The following is a 16,325-nucleotide window of genomic DNA, read 5'->3' as shown; positions in this document are numbered from 1 at the left end:
AGTATTATATTTCAGAAAACAAGCTGAAATGAATTCAGTCGTCTTATAAACTATTCTTGAAGTTGATACTGTAACCTCATTTCTACAGGTGTACTGAGTTGATTCTTTTTGTCTTAAATTATATGTAACTTATAGAAGACACAAGCAGAGTTCTTAGAGATTCTAGTTCTTGGAATTCCTGTGGGTCTATGATGTATGTGGTTGTCAAAAATTAATGAAAAAGGTGTTACTGCTAAGTTATGTGAGCACACAATGTATGAAACAGCTGTCTTTCCACCGCTTTCGCTCACCTTGAATACTCCACTCTTTAGTCTTCTCCAAAAGTAACATCTGCAAGAGATGAATCTATTTGAAATACAGTTTAGCCATATTTTATTGAATAAATGTGTTCTGTGCTAGATCCTTAGGACTTAAGAAATCGACCTTACCCCTAACTTGTAAAACATTTAAGTGTGTCTGTTATGCTTAATTTTTTTCAATGTCAACTAAAGAGTTTTATATATTACTCCTTGACAATAAACTGTAATGTGAAACTTGATTCCGTCAAGGAACTTAAGAAAAGGTCAATGGTAACAAAAGAAATACGTCACTCCTAGAATTCCTAACTTATTATTTGAACTGACTACACTCTCATTTCTTAAAAATGGTGTAGATGGCCACTAAAATGAGGTTAAATTATCTTTACTGTTTCTTTCATGGAGCTTGGAACAGAAGGCTAAAAAAGGGTGTGTGTTGAGACATGGAATCAACCACAAGTGAAGTGAATCAAGTTCTGTATTAACTGTATTGGTTTATGGTCTTCCATTTGATTGGACACCAAAAGGAGTATTTTTCCAAAGCATTCAGATTTAAACCAGGACTGATGACTACTGAAATCTTAGGAATAATGTACCTTACCTGCCTTAATGGAGCCTGTGGAAGAAGAGGAGGGAAGACTCACCCTCTGGGAGCGGGGCAGGTGGGGTCACCCGGAGGTACAAAGGCCCGGAGTATTTGTCTGCAGGCTCAGCCTGTTTAAAGAGGTGTTGTTACATTCAGTGGAGTCAGTTGTGAAGGGGCCAGTGGGCTTTTATGCCCATCTGTCCATTTCTGTCAAGACTAGACTATGCTGAGGTTGGAACAACGTCCTGGGAAAACTGGTAACCTCTGAGCTCCCCTCAGGTTCAGACATTCTTCAACTCTTTCTTACCTTTCTTATGCCTATTTGTCAGCTGAACTATGTGGGAACTGGTACATGGACCTTGTTCCTTATTCCAGCATGATATCACTTCCTGTAAATTTGCTGGGACTTGAGCTCATCTGTGGAGTTGCACAGCCGTTGTCTTACTCTCACTCACTCAGTCCAGGCTGGCCTGGTTCAGTACACAAGTACGGGTGGCCCTAAGGCTGCGGGGCTGTTCCTGTGGAAGCACACAGTCTGTACCCAGCATCTTTGAATGTGGTGTGAGTGCTGAAGCAGAGGTTTCTCAAGAAGCCATACACAGTTACCACTATGAAAACAGCCTGACACATAATAATTTCAGATGCTTTTCAGCAATACAGATTTACGGATGGTCACTTTTAAGCAAACTCTTTATTCCCATACTACAAAAGCCTTTATTTTCACTTCTTATGTTTCCTTTTAGCAGATTACTACAAAATCCAGACCAGAAACTTTCCAGTCTGCCATGCACAGTCCAGGAAGCACTGCTCTGTTTGCTGTGGCAGTCACCCCTTACTTGGGGAGGAGGGGGCTGACAGAGCTGGTTTCAGTAGAGAGGTAGTTCTTGTTTAAACAGTAAACGGGCTATTTGCCACACACTGTGACTTCACAGCTGACCGGTGGTACATGGTTTCATTGGCAAGTTTCCAGTATCTCTCTCGCAGAAGGAACGCTGCACCTTTTGGTTGTCTCTGACGAGTGAAGATCCCCTTCTTATTCCCCATTGCTCTCTGCGGTGCTAGAAACAAGGCAAAAGGTATTTCAGATGACTTCTGATGGGCCAAGTCGGAACCACCTGGAGCCAAGCTGGGCAGCACTAAATAGAAATGTCCTCTTATAGTTTAGGGTTGCTTTGTCTGAAATGGTATCTGAAGTGGCCACTTAATGGGTTAAGGTTTAAATACTACCGCTCCCCCAAAACACCTCAGCTCTCTGGTGTGTTAATTTTTCGTCTGTTTGTTAGGAGAAAAAAAAAATCAAAATTGTTTATCTTTTACCTGCAAAATAAAGTTTAAAACATTATGGGTAGCAGCTGCCTTGCAACTGGAGTGGGACTGAAAGTTACCCTTGGAAAGGCTTGGGCCTTTCTGAAGAGACAATTCTCCTGGTGGCAGCTAGAGTGCTGACAAGTCAAAGGTGCCTGGGTGGGACCTACTAGAAGATTTCCAAGTCCCCCCGGGCAGACTTCTGCTGGGTCCCCACCGCTGGTGTTTGGTCTGCCAGAGCTGAAGCTGGGAAGGGAGCAAAACTGGCAACAGTCATCAGAGCTGCACTCTCAGAACACTCTCCAACCCCTAGTGAAACCACAGCTTGTTAAATGGAAAGTAGGTCTTTCCCACTGAGAAGTTCAAAACAATAATTTCTTCCATGATAAGCAAATGCCAGGCATTGTGCCAAGCACTTCATCAAATGGAATCCCTCCATCAACCTGCAAGGTGGTAAGCATTATCCCCACTTCACAGGCTTATGACAAGGTTAGGTAACTTGCCCAAGGTCACACGGCTAATTTACTACACAAAGCTGGTGTACCTAAAGCTGGTGTTCACAAAACTAGATTGCCATCCAGGATATTTCCAGAAGCCATTAATCTCATTTGCCAAGCAGAGTAGAGGCTCATGTTCTTATTCTTTTTTCTCTTTACCTCTTTCCATTCTAAATTTTTAATTAAACTTTAACCTTGCAAAGGCCTGCCTTTTCCCATAAGTAATGTAATTCCCACCACTACCAAATCCTTCCCCGCCTCCCCAAATTGCTATCCTAAGTTCACGGTATATCAAGAGACCAGTAACCTATAAGTGAAGAAAGAAATGGGGAACACTCATCTGGAACTTAACTGAAGTAGCCCTCATCTATCTCCCTGGAGAAAGAGTACAGATCGTATTCTCTTTGAAGACTTTTATACACTCCCACATTCAAAACGCTTTGAAACTTACCTGTATTTGATGAACCTGCCTTTTACAAGTGAATAATATAAAACAGACTGAAATATCTTAAGTTTCTTGGGCTTTGTACCCTACTCTGAAATAAAGAGTGTATCCCACAAGTAAATCCAATATGAGGTCCACTTTTTCCTTATGCTGCTGTGGAACAGACAAAGGCAAGTTAGGCTCTCCCTTTTACTTTTTTACCATAAAATGATTTGAGAAGCAGGCAAGTGATTGCTGTTTGCTAAACACAACTTACTTTTCCTAGGAAATTCTCTATGTAGCCTACATGGATTAGCTTAGCTTTCTCCCTCTTGTGTCCAGTGTTCTTACAACAAAATGTCCTGAACTGAAATGATACGTTCCATAAACCAAACTGTCACTTACACTGGTCAGTCATAAAATCAGCAAAATTCCAGATGAGCTCTCCAACCACATATTCTTTGCGTTTTTGATCCAGAACCAAATGATACTGTTCTAACAGACCTTTCTGATACTCTTCACTGAACATCAGAGGTGGATCCTAGAATTCAAGGCAAACAGAATTTAAGAATCAGAACTGGTAGAATTGTAAATATTAGATAAAAATAAATATCCACATGATGACCAAAATATCTGTCCTCACAGTCGGCTGCAGTGACTGCAGGACTCGCTGGTGCTGGTGCAGAGACACAGCTAGGGTATGATGTAAAAAAAGATTTTTTCAAAAATCTTAATTAGTAACTGCTTTATTTATAAACAGAATTTGGTATTTGCTTTATCTTACGTTTCCATCTCTGTTGACCAGTGCAGTCTTAAAGCTGAACTCCACCGGAAGTAAAAATGTGTCTTAGAATAGTAAATTTAAGACTCAAGTTTTAAGCAGCTGCAGGTCCATAATTTGAGAACTAGCGTGACTCAGATTAACTCCCCTCAGATTCGTCTGCATCTGTTCTGGGTAAGTAGCTGTGGTTCAGCACATTCATCCATTCAACAAATAATTATTTAGAATCTGCTTATATGGCAGGCATTGGAGATAAAGTGATAAACAAGCAAGATACGTGTCCCTGCCCTCACGGGCTTTACAATCTAGCAAGAAAGAGAAGGTAGAGGTGTGATGAGGGTGAACAGGGAGCATGCAAAGCAGGAGCTGGGGGGATGTTGAACAGGGGGAGCCGACTGAGACAAGGGTCACAGAAAGCTCCCTGAGGAAATATGTAAGCTGAGACCTGCCAGGTGAGGAGAAGGCCATCCACGACAAAAGCAGGCCCCATCTATGGACTCACTCGCTATTTGGTGAAGAGCTCCCATGTGTCGTGTACTAAGATAGAATGATGTTTTAGATGTTCCTGGATCATCAAGTCTGAGTTTTCATCTCATGGGAATTTTGTGGGGGCTCAAGTCTTAGATGCTCAAGGATGCAGCATTTCAGTCATTTTATGAGAGAACAAACCCCTGTTGGCTTGGGCTTTCCTTTCCAAAAAGGGTTATAATGCTCTACAGGGTACACTGAAAATATGACTGTACAATCCCAAATTGAATGTGAGGACAAGGCAACATGTAGATTTTCTCACTTTGTTTTAATGGAAATGACTCTGCATTGTCTAACACTAGCCACATGTGGCTATTTAAATCTAAAACTAAATTAAACTAAATCAACTTGGTGACACTAGTCACATTTCAAGTCCTCGATAGCCAGGTGTGTAGTGGCCACCCTTTTGGACGGTGCAGATATAGAACATTTCCATCACTGCAAAAGGCTCTATCGGACAACCCTGACCTAGACTCTTTCAGAGTTAAAAATTCAAAACTGCTCAACTTTCCAAAGAGGCAGAACAAATGTGCACATACTTTGTCTTCATAAGATATTTCCACCTACTTGACCAGTTTGTAGAAGTGGCATTCTGTGTAAGCAATATGAATTTAAGGGTGTAAACAGAATAATATATCCATTGTGGACAGCTGTTCAATGGACCAAGGATAAGCAAATTAAGAAATGTGTGTCAACAAGGAATCCCAATAGTTGTGACAGAAAAGTGTGAGGTGGCTGGGGTGGCGCTAAGGGGATGGTGTGAAAAAAAATTCCCACAAGACAAAGCAGCACATCTTTGGTGAGGAAATGGACAAAATAATGGGTGGTTAAACCTTGCTCCAAGATTTCACTCATTCCCTCAACAGATATTATTTGGTACCTGCTGTGTGCCAGACACTGCTGCGTGCTTGGGAAGCAATGATAAAGGATCTCCCCCCTGGAGCCCACAGCCTGGTCAAGGAGAGAGCCAAAGAAATACAACCACGTGCTGCATAACCACATTTCAGTCGATAATGGACCACATATACAATGGTGGTCCCATAGATGAGTACCATATTGCCTAGATGTGTAGTAGGCTAACCACCTAGGTTTGTGTAAGTGCACTCTATGATGTTTGCACGGTGACAAAATCACTGAATGACGCATTTCTCAGAACGTACCCCCATCATTAAGCGACACGTGGCCGTAATGACAGCACACAGTGAGAAATGCTGAGACGGAGACCGAGTAGAGGGAACAGTTTCCTCTGCCTGCAGCAGGTGGGGTAAACCTCACCAAAGAGGGCACACCTAAGCTGAGACTTGAACACTGAATAAGAATCCATTAGTTGGCAACTGTGGTGCTAACATGGAGATTCCAGTGTCCAGGAGTGGAGGCACAGGAGGAAGAAGACCTGGGAGAGGGCAGAGAGCAAAGGACAATGACTGTCCTGACCAGGGATCAGAGCTTCGTCCTGTGGGCCCAGGGAAGCCAATGACGGGACTTGTTAGAAAGACGACTTGGGCCGCCAGTAGGAGGCTGTCTGGAAACAAAGCCAATGAGGGGCTGCCTCTGAGGACCAAGTGAGGCAGAGGCCTGAGTCCGGGCTGCTGTGAGTGCAGAGAGGCAGGCCGAGGTGAGTCTGAAGAACTGCAGGGAGATGTGAGGGACAGAGGAGGAGGCACATTTACAACTTGGAGCAATGAGTGACATCACCGTCCAAGAGAGTGAAAAATTAAACAGAATTTAATTTAATTTAATTAATTAAAATTACACTACTTACCTGGTGAAACCCTGCAATCGTTTCTGCTCCATACTCGCTCTGAATAATCGGCTTCTGATAGGTCCTATACCACATCTCAAACTGGGTCGCCAGCTGCAGCTGAATCACTTCCATGTGCCCGTAGTCATGATACCAGGAGTAGTAACTATTCACACAGATGACATCCACATATGGCGCCTAGGACAACGGCATTAAAACTTGTTCACAAACCGGAAGACCGTATAATAGTGTTAGGATCTCATACTCGGGGGGGGCTCTTCTGGCAGAGAAGGTAAGAAGGGGATGCAGAAATTTAGATGCTCACACATGTAGGAAATATAGTCAGGCAGTGACCAGAATGGAGCAAGTCTGTATCTCTGGGCTGACGCTGCTGACCTGGCTGCTCTGGTGAGCTGGGCTCTGTTGAGGGCCATGAGAGGCAGAGCAGGCGCCCGACAAGCTGGCCTCAGTGGAAGCCCAGGGCACATGCCATTGGATTCTGTTCCTCCCTAGGTGGTACTCCTGTCCCTGGTCTTCCCTCATCTGGCCCTGGAGAAATGTTCCCAACTGAGGGACAGATGCAGTTTTTCTCCACATGAAGAATCTTGATTCACTATGCCATTTGTGAGCTAGTGCCGGAAAGTGGCTGGGAAATTCCCTCGTAGGAGGCGGCCGAAATGATGGGGCGTCACTGTCTCGTGCCTAAACAATGAGGTGCTCAGGACTGAGGAGCAAAGCCCAGAGAGCCCAACTGTCCCGTCTCTAATGTCACCTGAACCCATGCACATCTCCAAAGCCTGCACTGGGACTGAGGTGGTCTGTCTTCCCAAGCAACTGCAGCCCCTTTCCAGACTGTGGTGGAGAGACGCAGGAGGAGGAGAACATTGCGGGAGGGCCTTTGGGTGGACACAGGGACACAGATCACACATCCCACCAGATGAGTCTGGCAACCTTCTGAGCAGGCCAGGCACAGGCTTCCCGCCCACACTAAAGACTAGAGCAGGAAGAGCTGCCACTCAGCTCCAGAAGGTCCAGGGCTGCCCGTGCCTATGGACGCTGGTGTGTTACCACAGTCTTTACGCTTCTTTGAAGCGGTGTTCTCGAGAGATGGCGAAGGAACACCAAGGCTGCAATCCTTTCCCATTCATGTTAAAATGACAGTGTTCACAATTTAGATTTCTATATAGTGTCTTCTCATTCATTCTTTCTTTAGATGATTTCTCTTTCTGTAGCACTTTCCTCTTAAGTACTGGCCTTCAGTTCTCTAGTGAGGAAGCATTTTCTCGCTTCCATGTTTTACAGCTTCAGTGCAAATGAGTACAGTTTCTGAGGGGCTGCTGTGCCCAGGGATGGCAAGGGAGGCCGTGTGGTCCAGCGGCTCTGTGAGCCTGTCCCTTCCATTCTCCATCCAAGGAGCTGGATCTACTCAGTGGTTCCCAAAGCTGGTTGATAACTGGAACCACTGAGGAGCTCTTTAAAAAGTCAGATTCCCACCCTGGACTTACTAAGTCAGAGTCTCAGAATTGAGATCTGCACTTTCAAAAAGCTTCCCTTAGTGGTTCTGATGATCAGCCAGGCGTGAGAAACACTGGACAATGACGACATTAAGCTCCCTTAAACCTTTACCATTTTATGAGCCTATTAAACTGAGGCACATAAAATTAAACTGAGGTGCATAAAACATTGAGTCTGAACTGAGAATGGATTAAATCTCCCTGTGCCCAGCCTCCTTGGATTTAGGAGCCACACTGCCTGGCAAAAAAAGCAGGTAGTTATCTTGAATCTAAAGACCATCTATGAAAATGGCTGGACTGGCTCTCGTGGTTCTTCCCTGCAGTTCACTCGAGCAAGCATCAGGGCAGGACTAGAGTAGAGGCAGAGGAGAGGAGGAGAGGTGTGGAGACCCCCAGGCTCACCCCCAGGTCTGCTTCATAGTTAGAGTTGGTCACAAAGGTCACGGGCCGGGAGGGGTCCAAGTCTTTGGTGTGGGCAATCAGCGTCCTGTCCACAGAGGGCAGAAGACGGGCTCCGTCAGTCTAGGAAGGGCTCTCAGACACCCATCGCCCATCCTCTCCCTCCCATCTTCCCCAGCCAAAACAAAAAAACAAAACCACCGCTCTCCTCCCTACCCTGGAGTGTATTTTGGGTAAGCAAACATGTTCCTCTGGTCTTAGATCACATTCCCTGACATCATTCTTTCTCCCTCCCTAAACCCTACCCCGCACAGTAGAGGCCATCCTTGCGGGGACAAGCAGGCATGCAGAGCTGAGGTCCTTGGGCTGGGCGCTGCCATCAACTAGGTTCTGAATCTTTGAAAAAGCTATTGAAAATAGGCATGGATGGAGTGCGGATTAGGATGGATACTAATTTAACAAATCACTAGGGAGTGTGTGCGAGGAGGCAGCTGTGTGCTGGGCACTCAGAGCGTCATGGAGCAGTAAGCGTAGAGACACTGGCACAGATAACAGATTCACTGTTACAAGTTGAATTACAGGTGGTAGCAGGAATTAGTGTTCTATGAGACAACAACAGGGCACATAATCGAGATTGGAGAGCCAGCGACAGCCCCTCTGAAGAAATGGCATTTATGCTGAATCGCCTTAACCAAGGAGGGATAGCAAGAAGAGGGACGAGTCCACGGTCAGGCTCGGCCCAGGGACCTGTCAGAGGCCCCCACCATGCAGGTCACCCTCATGCACTGTTTAAGCCTACTTTTCTCTTCTCTTTCCTCACAGCTAGTTTTCTTTTCTTTACACCCTCTCCCCATCATTGCTCTTCTCATTTCAAGGCTGCAGTTTCTACAGGCCTAAACAGTGCCCCTTGCCCGCAAGTCCCAAACCCACACTCGGCAACAGCCTGTTTGTCAAATGGGAAGCCTCACAGCCAAGCTGAGCTCCTCGGCCTGGGCAGTTCTCTCCATACCCTGCCCCCATCCCTGCTGCTCCAAAAATCATGCATCTCCCTCTCTCCACCTCCCCAAAAAGCCCATCTGGAACCTTGGTCCTGGGAGCCTCTATACACTCCTTTCACCCTCACACCAAAAATTCTGTCCTAGCCTCGGCTCAACACACCCTGTGCCCCACACACTCCGGGCCATGTGTTCAGAGCTGTCCTTTGCCCAGGTGGGTCCACTCCCCAGAGCCTTCCGTCCTCTACAGACGGGGCTCAGCTCAAAGCACTCCATGAAACTGGATGCAGTGCCTGCCTCGGGAGTGTTTCAGCGGCCTCTGCAGCCTCTGCAGCAAGTGAAATAACTCCCCTCTGCAGGCTAAGCCACAACTGCACAACTGTAGGAGGAGGAAACACAGAACACCCGGGTGGCCAGCCTCTCTCAGAGTGAACCCTCCCGTTGTGGGAAGACTGCCCCCAAGTGGTGTTTCTGTCCATTGCAATGGGGGGGAGCAGGAAGGGAGGAGCTATCCGCATTTAGTGAAGGGGACCATGAACTTTAGATGGCCTGGTCCTGTCAACAATGTAACTTTAGAATAGTTGGAATATGCATGTCATTAAAAACCTGTTTATAATTATGTGCCTAGAGAAGCTGGTTTTATAAAGCCTAACTCCTTTACAGACGAAACCAAAGCATCACAAAGTTTTTTGGAGTTTTTAACACACACTAAATTTCCCAGGAATGGAGACACCATAAAAAGTGAGGGAAGATTATATTTGGTTTTGTTTGGAACTTTACTATTTTAGAAATGTGCAGCCTGGAAGGAAATGCCGCCTATGGTGTCAGAGTCACCATCAAGGCAGCCCTGCCATCAGCTTCTGTAGCTGTGCGTCCAGGGGATTCCACATGGAGGTGCAAGCAACTGACCCCTTCACTGGCTCTTCTGGGGAGTCAGGCCCATGATTCATGTATTATTTTATAAACAACTCTCCCTTATATCACAGTTAGGCCATGCTACTATTTTTGTTTTTTTAATTTGAAGTTACGTGTATAAGTAGGTTAGATTAACTGCGGATTTCATTTCAGGTGTGAAAAGGGGACACTGGGCCTCACTGGGTTGAAATCACAATTTGGGTGGGTAGGTGTTTGGTCCCCTGAACTGACCAAGTATATGGTCAGTCTGGGCCGGGGGCGGATGCTGACTCTCTCACAGCACATGCCCACACCAGGGCCAACCTCAGCTCTCCCAGGGCTGCCAAGCCAAGGCTGCCCAGGCCAAAGGGCTGAGGTCTCATGCCCGGCCCAGCCGGGGCAGGCGGGGGCACTCACTTGAAGTAGTAAGCGGCAGGTTTCAGGACGGAAGCGGGCTCATTGGCCACAGACCACATCACAACCGCTGGGTGATTCTTGTCCCTGCGCACCAGCTCCTCCATCACCACCAGGTGGTGCTGCAGAGACACGTTGCTGTAGCTCTGCCTGTGGGGCGGGTGGGGGAAAGGGGGCGGGTCATTGCCGCGCAAGCTGCGCAGGCTCAGCAGCGTGGGAGGTGGGCACTCACACTAGCACGATGCCCACGCCCGGGCTCTCGTCAATGACCACGATCCCGTAGCGGTCGCAGAGCTGCATCATCTCCTCCGCGTAGGGGTAGTGGCTGGTGCGGAGGGAGTTGGCACCAAGCCAGCGAAGCAGGTTGAAGTCCTTCACCAGCAGTGCCCAGTCAAAGCCCTTCCCTCGGATCTAGGGGACAGCAGAGGAGAGTGACCCCATGTCCTCTGTCCCTGTCCAAGATGCACTTCCTTCTAGAGCTGGACCCTCAGGAATAACCCCATTCGCCCTCTATCCAGCCCAAGCACACGCCCCATGAGGCAGTGGCTTTTTTTGTGTGTGTGTGTGAGGAAGATCAGCCGTGAGCTAACACGCGATGCCAAGCCTCCTCGCTTTTTTTTTGTTTTTTGCTGAGGAAGACTGGCGCTGGGCTAACATCCATGCCCCTCTTCTTCTACTTTATATGGGACGCCGCCACAGCACCGCTTGACAAGAGGTTCCTCAGTGCGCACCCGGGATCCAAACCTGCGAACCCCGGGCCGCCGAAGCGGAGCATACACGCTTAACCGCTGCGCCACCAGGCTGGCCCCCAGACAGTGGTTTTGAGCAGTTTGCTCAACTGCCTTGAGCTGCCCCCAACCACTTCAGGGAGAATGGGGAAGGCAAAGATGAGAAACGGCCCCCACAGGGACCCAGGAGTCTCAACTCACGTCGGCATCCTCATGCTTGTTGACCCCATGGAAATAAAAAGGCTTCCCGTTGATGAGGAACTGCTTCTCTGTGACAGCCACCGTGCGAATCCCCACGGGGAGAGTGTAGAAGTCAGACACAGGCCCAGCTGCTGTCTGTGCAGTCAGACTCACCTATGAAAGCCAAGCACTGGGTGTGAGGCCTCCTTGATGGCCTGAGCCCCATGCAGCCCGCCCTTCAGCAGGAAGGCCCCTCATAAACCACAGCGGCCTGCCTGTGGGACTGTAAGCAGAGAGACGCAGAAATTACAGGCTTCCACCATTAGCAAGAAGAAAGCTTTGCCCACTCCGCCCCTGGGGCCTGCTCTTCAACACTGGACCTCCCTATCAAGGGTTGAAAAAATCGGGCTGGGAACATGTCAATCCAATTGACTAGGAAGCTCAGAGGACCATGCCTGCCTGTCCACCTGTCCTGCACCCCTGCTGAAGCCAGGCAGGGCTGCTGGATGGGGGCAAAATGCCTCCCATAGCCCCAGTCCTCACCACCATTACCTCCAACGAGTACAGGTAGGCAGGGTGCTCATGCATCAGGTACGGCCACCAGAGGTGGGCACCGGGCACCTGCAGCTGGCCCCGGCCCCCTGTCCCCTGAGCCACGACTTTGCCTTCCTCATCCAGAAGACGCACTTCCAGCTGAAAGTGTTCACTGCCCTGGACGAAAATCTGGTAACTCACCAGCCCTGCAAGAGACAAGAGAGATCAGACAAGAGAGAGGAGGAAGGGAAGCAACCTGGGTTGTACAGAGGAGAGCACGCTGCAGCCACCACTCTGAGGAGTCCGCTTAGGCCCTGAGACTCCACCAACAACCATTTATTTCTTGAGCTCAATCTGCAGGGAGGAGAGATTAAATGAGGGTGGTACAACGGGGACGGGACATGGGATTCCCATGAATCCTGAGCTATTCATCCTGAACCATGTGATTTTAAGCAAGCCCCACTTCTCACTGGGCCTTATTTCCTCAAAAAATGAGGTTAGACCACATGGGTATTTCTGAAGCCTTTGCCAGCTCGGACAGGCTGGATTTTAGCTTCGTAGGTGGGATGGGAACGTGTGAGGATTAAGAGATGCTGGGAGAGCCTTTCTCCTGGGGGATCTTTCCAAACAGGGAACAGAGTCACTTTGGGCCTGGCCGAGGCGGATCCTGCCAGGAGCCCTCACCAGTGTCTTGGTCCACATCGGTGGTGACAGTGATGTCGTCAATGTAGGTGGTGGGCGTGGTGTAGAGGAGCACGGGCCGATGCAGTCCCGCGTAGTTGAAGAAGTCAAAGTGTGTGTTCTGGACAAAGTAACCCTTGGGGTACCTAGGGCGGAAGGACAGTGGAAAACTGGGGCCTTGCTCTGGGGCCTTCAACCTCAACTCTGTTAAGGCGACCTGCCCCTAGTGGGAAGACCACTGGGCAGGGTGGGGAGGGGGAGAGGAGGGAGCAGGTGCTGCTCACTTGGAGGTGTCCGTCTGGTAGAGGATGGTCCCTGGTGGCAGGGTGTGGGGGGTGAGCGTGTTGTTGATGGCGATGGTAATGCGGCAGGAGGACAGGGGCCCACTCTGGACCAGCTTGCTGATGTCAGCCTCGAAGGGGAGATGGCCCCCCTCATGCTCTGCCACATGGACCCCATTCACCCACTGCAGACAAGGAGATAAGGGGAGGGGCAGCAGGCAGAGCATGAGGCGGGGGCCCTGCCATCTCAGGCACTCCCTCACATAGAGGTGCAGTATGTGGGGGCTGAGGCCCTGCCAGCTGCCACCTTCCTAGGAATGGAGGAATGGAGCCCCAAAGGAGCAGATTAGGCAACCCACCCCCACCCAGGGCATAGACCGCAGTATAGGGCATGAGCATGCTCTACCATCCACCCCAGGAGGCATGCTGTCAGGTGACAGCTGGGAGCCAGGCACCCCCAGGCAGCTGCGTGCGTGCTCAGCAGCCACACCTGCCCACTCGCCCTGCCTGCTGCTTGCTGCACTGACCACGATGGCGTAGTAGTGGGCACTGCCAATCCTCAGCACCACTCTTGTGCCCAGGTCCTGGGTCCATCGCTGGGGCAGGGTCGCCTCCCGTTCATACCACACCCAGCCGACAAAGCTACGCAGCCGCCCATCCTGGCCGACGTCATTGAAGCTGGAGGGAACCGGCATGTCCAGGATGGGGCCCGACTGGGGAAAGAAGGGCCGGGATCAGGTCCAGACCACCTAGGAATCGAAGACCAGGGCCCAGGCAACCCCCTGCCCCAAGGGCCAGGTCCCCCAGCAACCCTGTCTGCAGGAAGAAGGCTGGACAAGACGACTTCTCCCAGACTCTGGGATTCCCGGCCACCCACCATTGTTATTCTTTGCCAGCAACTGACCAATGTCTTTTATGGAGCTCATTTAAATCTCATAACTCCACACAGAACACACCAGTCACTCACTCCTTCAATTGACAGCGTACACTGAACACCTACAACACTGTTCTAGGTGCTAGGAATAAAACTGTGAACAAGGCCTCTGCGGTCAGGCGATCAGTGCTACGAAGAAAATAATGCCGGTCAGGGTGTGTCGAGAGTGGCAGGGGACCATCTTAGGGGTCAGGGAACACCTTTGGGGCCAGGGCCCACAGGATATTGCCTCTGGACATCCTTGCAGAACTGGGTGACCCTGAGCCCTGCGGGGAATCCCTTGAACCTCTAGACCCTTGAACCCATCAGGGAGAAGGCAAGGCAGGGGCAGGGCAGATAGCTCAGTGAGTGTAGAAGCAGTGTGGGGAAGAGCTTCCTGAAGACATCTTGTGGGCATGACCTGTTACCTCCAAGGAGGCAGGGGTTGCCTCTGTCCTTCACAGCTGTATCCCCAGTGTCTGGCACAAGCTTTGCCACATAGTAGGGACTCGATAAATATTGGTTGAATGGACAGACAACTTGCTGATGAGAGACCAACTGCTAGGATGTGTGTTTGTGTCTGAGGGCGGGTGGGGCCAGAAGTTCTTTCTCAGGGCAGACGGAACCAGAGGCTCCATGGAAAGGCATGAGCCCAGGGCCACAACCCAGCTTGAGGCCAAAAGGATCTGCAGAGACCAGACTCTGTCTAAGAGGAAGATGATCAGATGACAGCCCCAGGGAGGAAGGCTAGCAGGGACAGATGCTGCTTTGCTGAGGAAACTGTGAGTGGGGCACACGCCTGGCACCCAGACCCCCCTTTTTTCCTCCCTTGCTTAAGGCTGAGCGGCAAAGATCAAAAAAAGAGGATCTAAGAGAGGCGAGTACCGGATGGGCACACAGGCCTGCTCCAGCCCCAGGCCTTCTCAGCCGATCTGACTCAAGTCAGAGGGGAGACCTGGAGTGGGGCCCCTGGCTGGCTGGGTGCCAAGCCCCATCCTCCACCTGAGCCTTGCAACCTCAGGTCCTTCCTGCCAGGGCAGAGCCGGCCCCAAAATGTCAAAGCCTCGGCTCCTGCTGCCCGGCCGCTCGGGCACTGCTCTGGCTTGGCCTCTCGCGCTGCGCGGGGGTCCAGCGGGGGTCCCTCCCCTCGGCCCCACAGACGCCAGGCCCTGGCCCTCCGCGCATTTCCTCCTCGGTCGGCCGGCCCCAGCCTCCAAGCCCATTCATCGTTAACCTCCTCCTCGCCGGCAGCTCTGAGGGCACAGGAGTAGCTCCCCACGCCCACCACCTAGCTTCTAGGAGCTTCCCTGCCCAGGCCCCACGCCCCGTCCCACGGAGCCCGCACCTCCCGCAGCGGCGTGCGGTACCACTGCTGCTCGAAGCCCTGGCGCCGGTTGTCGGAGAAGTCGGCGCGGAAGCTCCAGAGGCCGTCGAGCTCCTTGCGCTCCCGCGACGGGCTCTCCCGGGGGTACAGCATCCCGCCCTGCAGCGCCAGCGCGCAGCCCCAGAGCAGCGGGCCGAGCACGGCCCAGGCCCCCGCCGGCCCCGGGGCCATGGTTCCCGCGCGGCCGCTCGCCGCCAGCCGCCGGGCAGGGAGCTGCGCCGGGGGCGGGCCCGGGGCGGTGCCGAGGTCACGTGCCCCGGCCGAGGCCTCCCGCGCCATTTTGGTTGAGGGCGAGCGCCCGGCCTGGGATCCGCGAGGACCTCCGCTCCGGAGCGCGCGCCAGCTTGTCTGGCTGCCCGCCCGCCCGAGGGCGGCGGCGGCGGCAGTGGCCGGCCCGAGGAGAGCCCGCAGTAGGCCTCTGGGGGAGGGGGCCCCGAGCCCCCGCCCAGCCCCGGAGGCCGGAGGTCGCCGGCGCCGCGCCATCCCCGCCCGACCGCGCCGTCAGTGCTCGCTCCCCGCCTCCCCAGGGCGGCCGGTCCAAGGCCGCAGGCCGCAATGGGCCCCCGGGGATGGCCGGGTTCCCCGCGTTTCTTCGAGGAGGCCGGCCTGAGCCGCTTTCACTCGCTTATGCCTGCCCGACACCCGCTGAGCCCAGGCGAAGCCTCCGCCGCGCTAGTGGCGTGCGCCCCGCAGGAACGCCTGTCCTGGGGACTGGCCATAGCCTTGACCCTGGGCCTCCACCCAGGGCCCGGGCGCCCTTCCGGCATTGCAGGCACAAAAAGATGCGAGTAATCTGGCCTGGATACAATTGTTGGTACAATTGCCCGATTTTTAAATTACTATTTTTTGCTCTGATTTCATGCTCACCAAAGCAAGCTTCTGATAATGGGCCTTGATACTGTAAACGGAGGCCCCAGGATAATAAAAATAAGTATATTCTACAAACTGAGGTCAAAAGGTTTTTTTCCCAAATGCTTACAATATAAAAGTAAGAAAAAGTAGGATGTAAAAGTATATACAGTATGACCCCAATATTGTTAAAATAATATCCACACAGGTATAATAGATAGATAGACGTCGTGTTATTGCTGTTGTGGGTGATTTCCATTTTGTTCTTCATACTTATCTGATTTTTCGAAATTTTCTATTATGAACATGCATTATTTTTATAATCAGAATCCAACCAATAAGTGTTTTTCAAAAACAGCAAACAGGCAAATAAATAAATAAACCTTTATATATTCAGTTAG

The 16,325-nt window shown here is 50.8% G+C and overlaps 1 protein-coding gene across 2 annotated transcripts; it reads right to left on the bottom strand.

Annotated features, from left to right (window-relative positions):
- Window positions 1-1,554: 1,554 nt before the first annotated feature.
- GUSB (glucuronidase beta) lies at window positions 1,555-15,261 on the bottom strand. Of its 2 annotated transcripts, XM_058569503.1 has the most exons (12): window positions 15,037-15,261; window positions 13,306-13,491; window positions 12,782-12,963; window positions 12,501-12,643; window positions 11,835-12,022; window positions 11,304-11,456; window positions 10,607-10,785; window positions 10,378-10,524; window positions 8,075-8,159; window positions 6,180-6,356; window positions 3,514-3,649; window positions 1,555-1,940 (listed from the first exon to the last, which is right to left on the bottom strand). In XM_058569503.1, the coding sequence occupies exons 1-12, from the start codon at window positions 15,244-15,246 to the stop codon at window positions 1,771-1,773; spliced, it is 1,956 nt and encodes a 651-aa protein (XP_058425486.1). In that variant the 5' UTR covers window positions 15,247-15,261; the 3' UTR covers window positions 1,555-1,770. The 2 variants fall into 2 exon arrangements, with proteins under 2 accessions (XP_058425486.1, XP_058425487.1); XM_058569504.1 differs by lacking the exons at window positions 12,501-12,643; window positions 12,782-12,963; window positions 15,037-15,261 and having other exon boundaries at window positions 13,306-13,372.
- Window positions 15,262-16,325: the final 1,064 nt, after the last annotated feature.

This window comes from Diceros bicornis, chromosome 26, assembly GCF_020826845.1.
Source record: "Diceros bicornis minor isolate mBicDic1 chromosome 26, mDicBic1.mat.cur, whole genome shotgun sequence".
In the NCBI taxonomy this organism is placed as follows: domain Eukaryota; kingdom Metazoa; phylum Chordata; class Mammalia; order Perissodactyla; family Rhinocerotidae; genus Diceros; species Diceros bicornis.
Note: the sequence above shows the minus strand (reverse complement) of the source record. Positions and strands in the feature narration are given on the sequence as shown.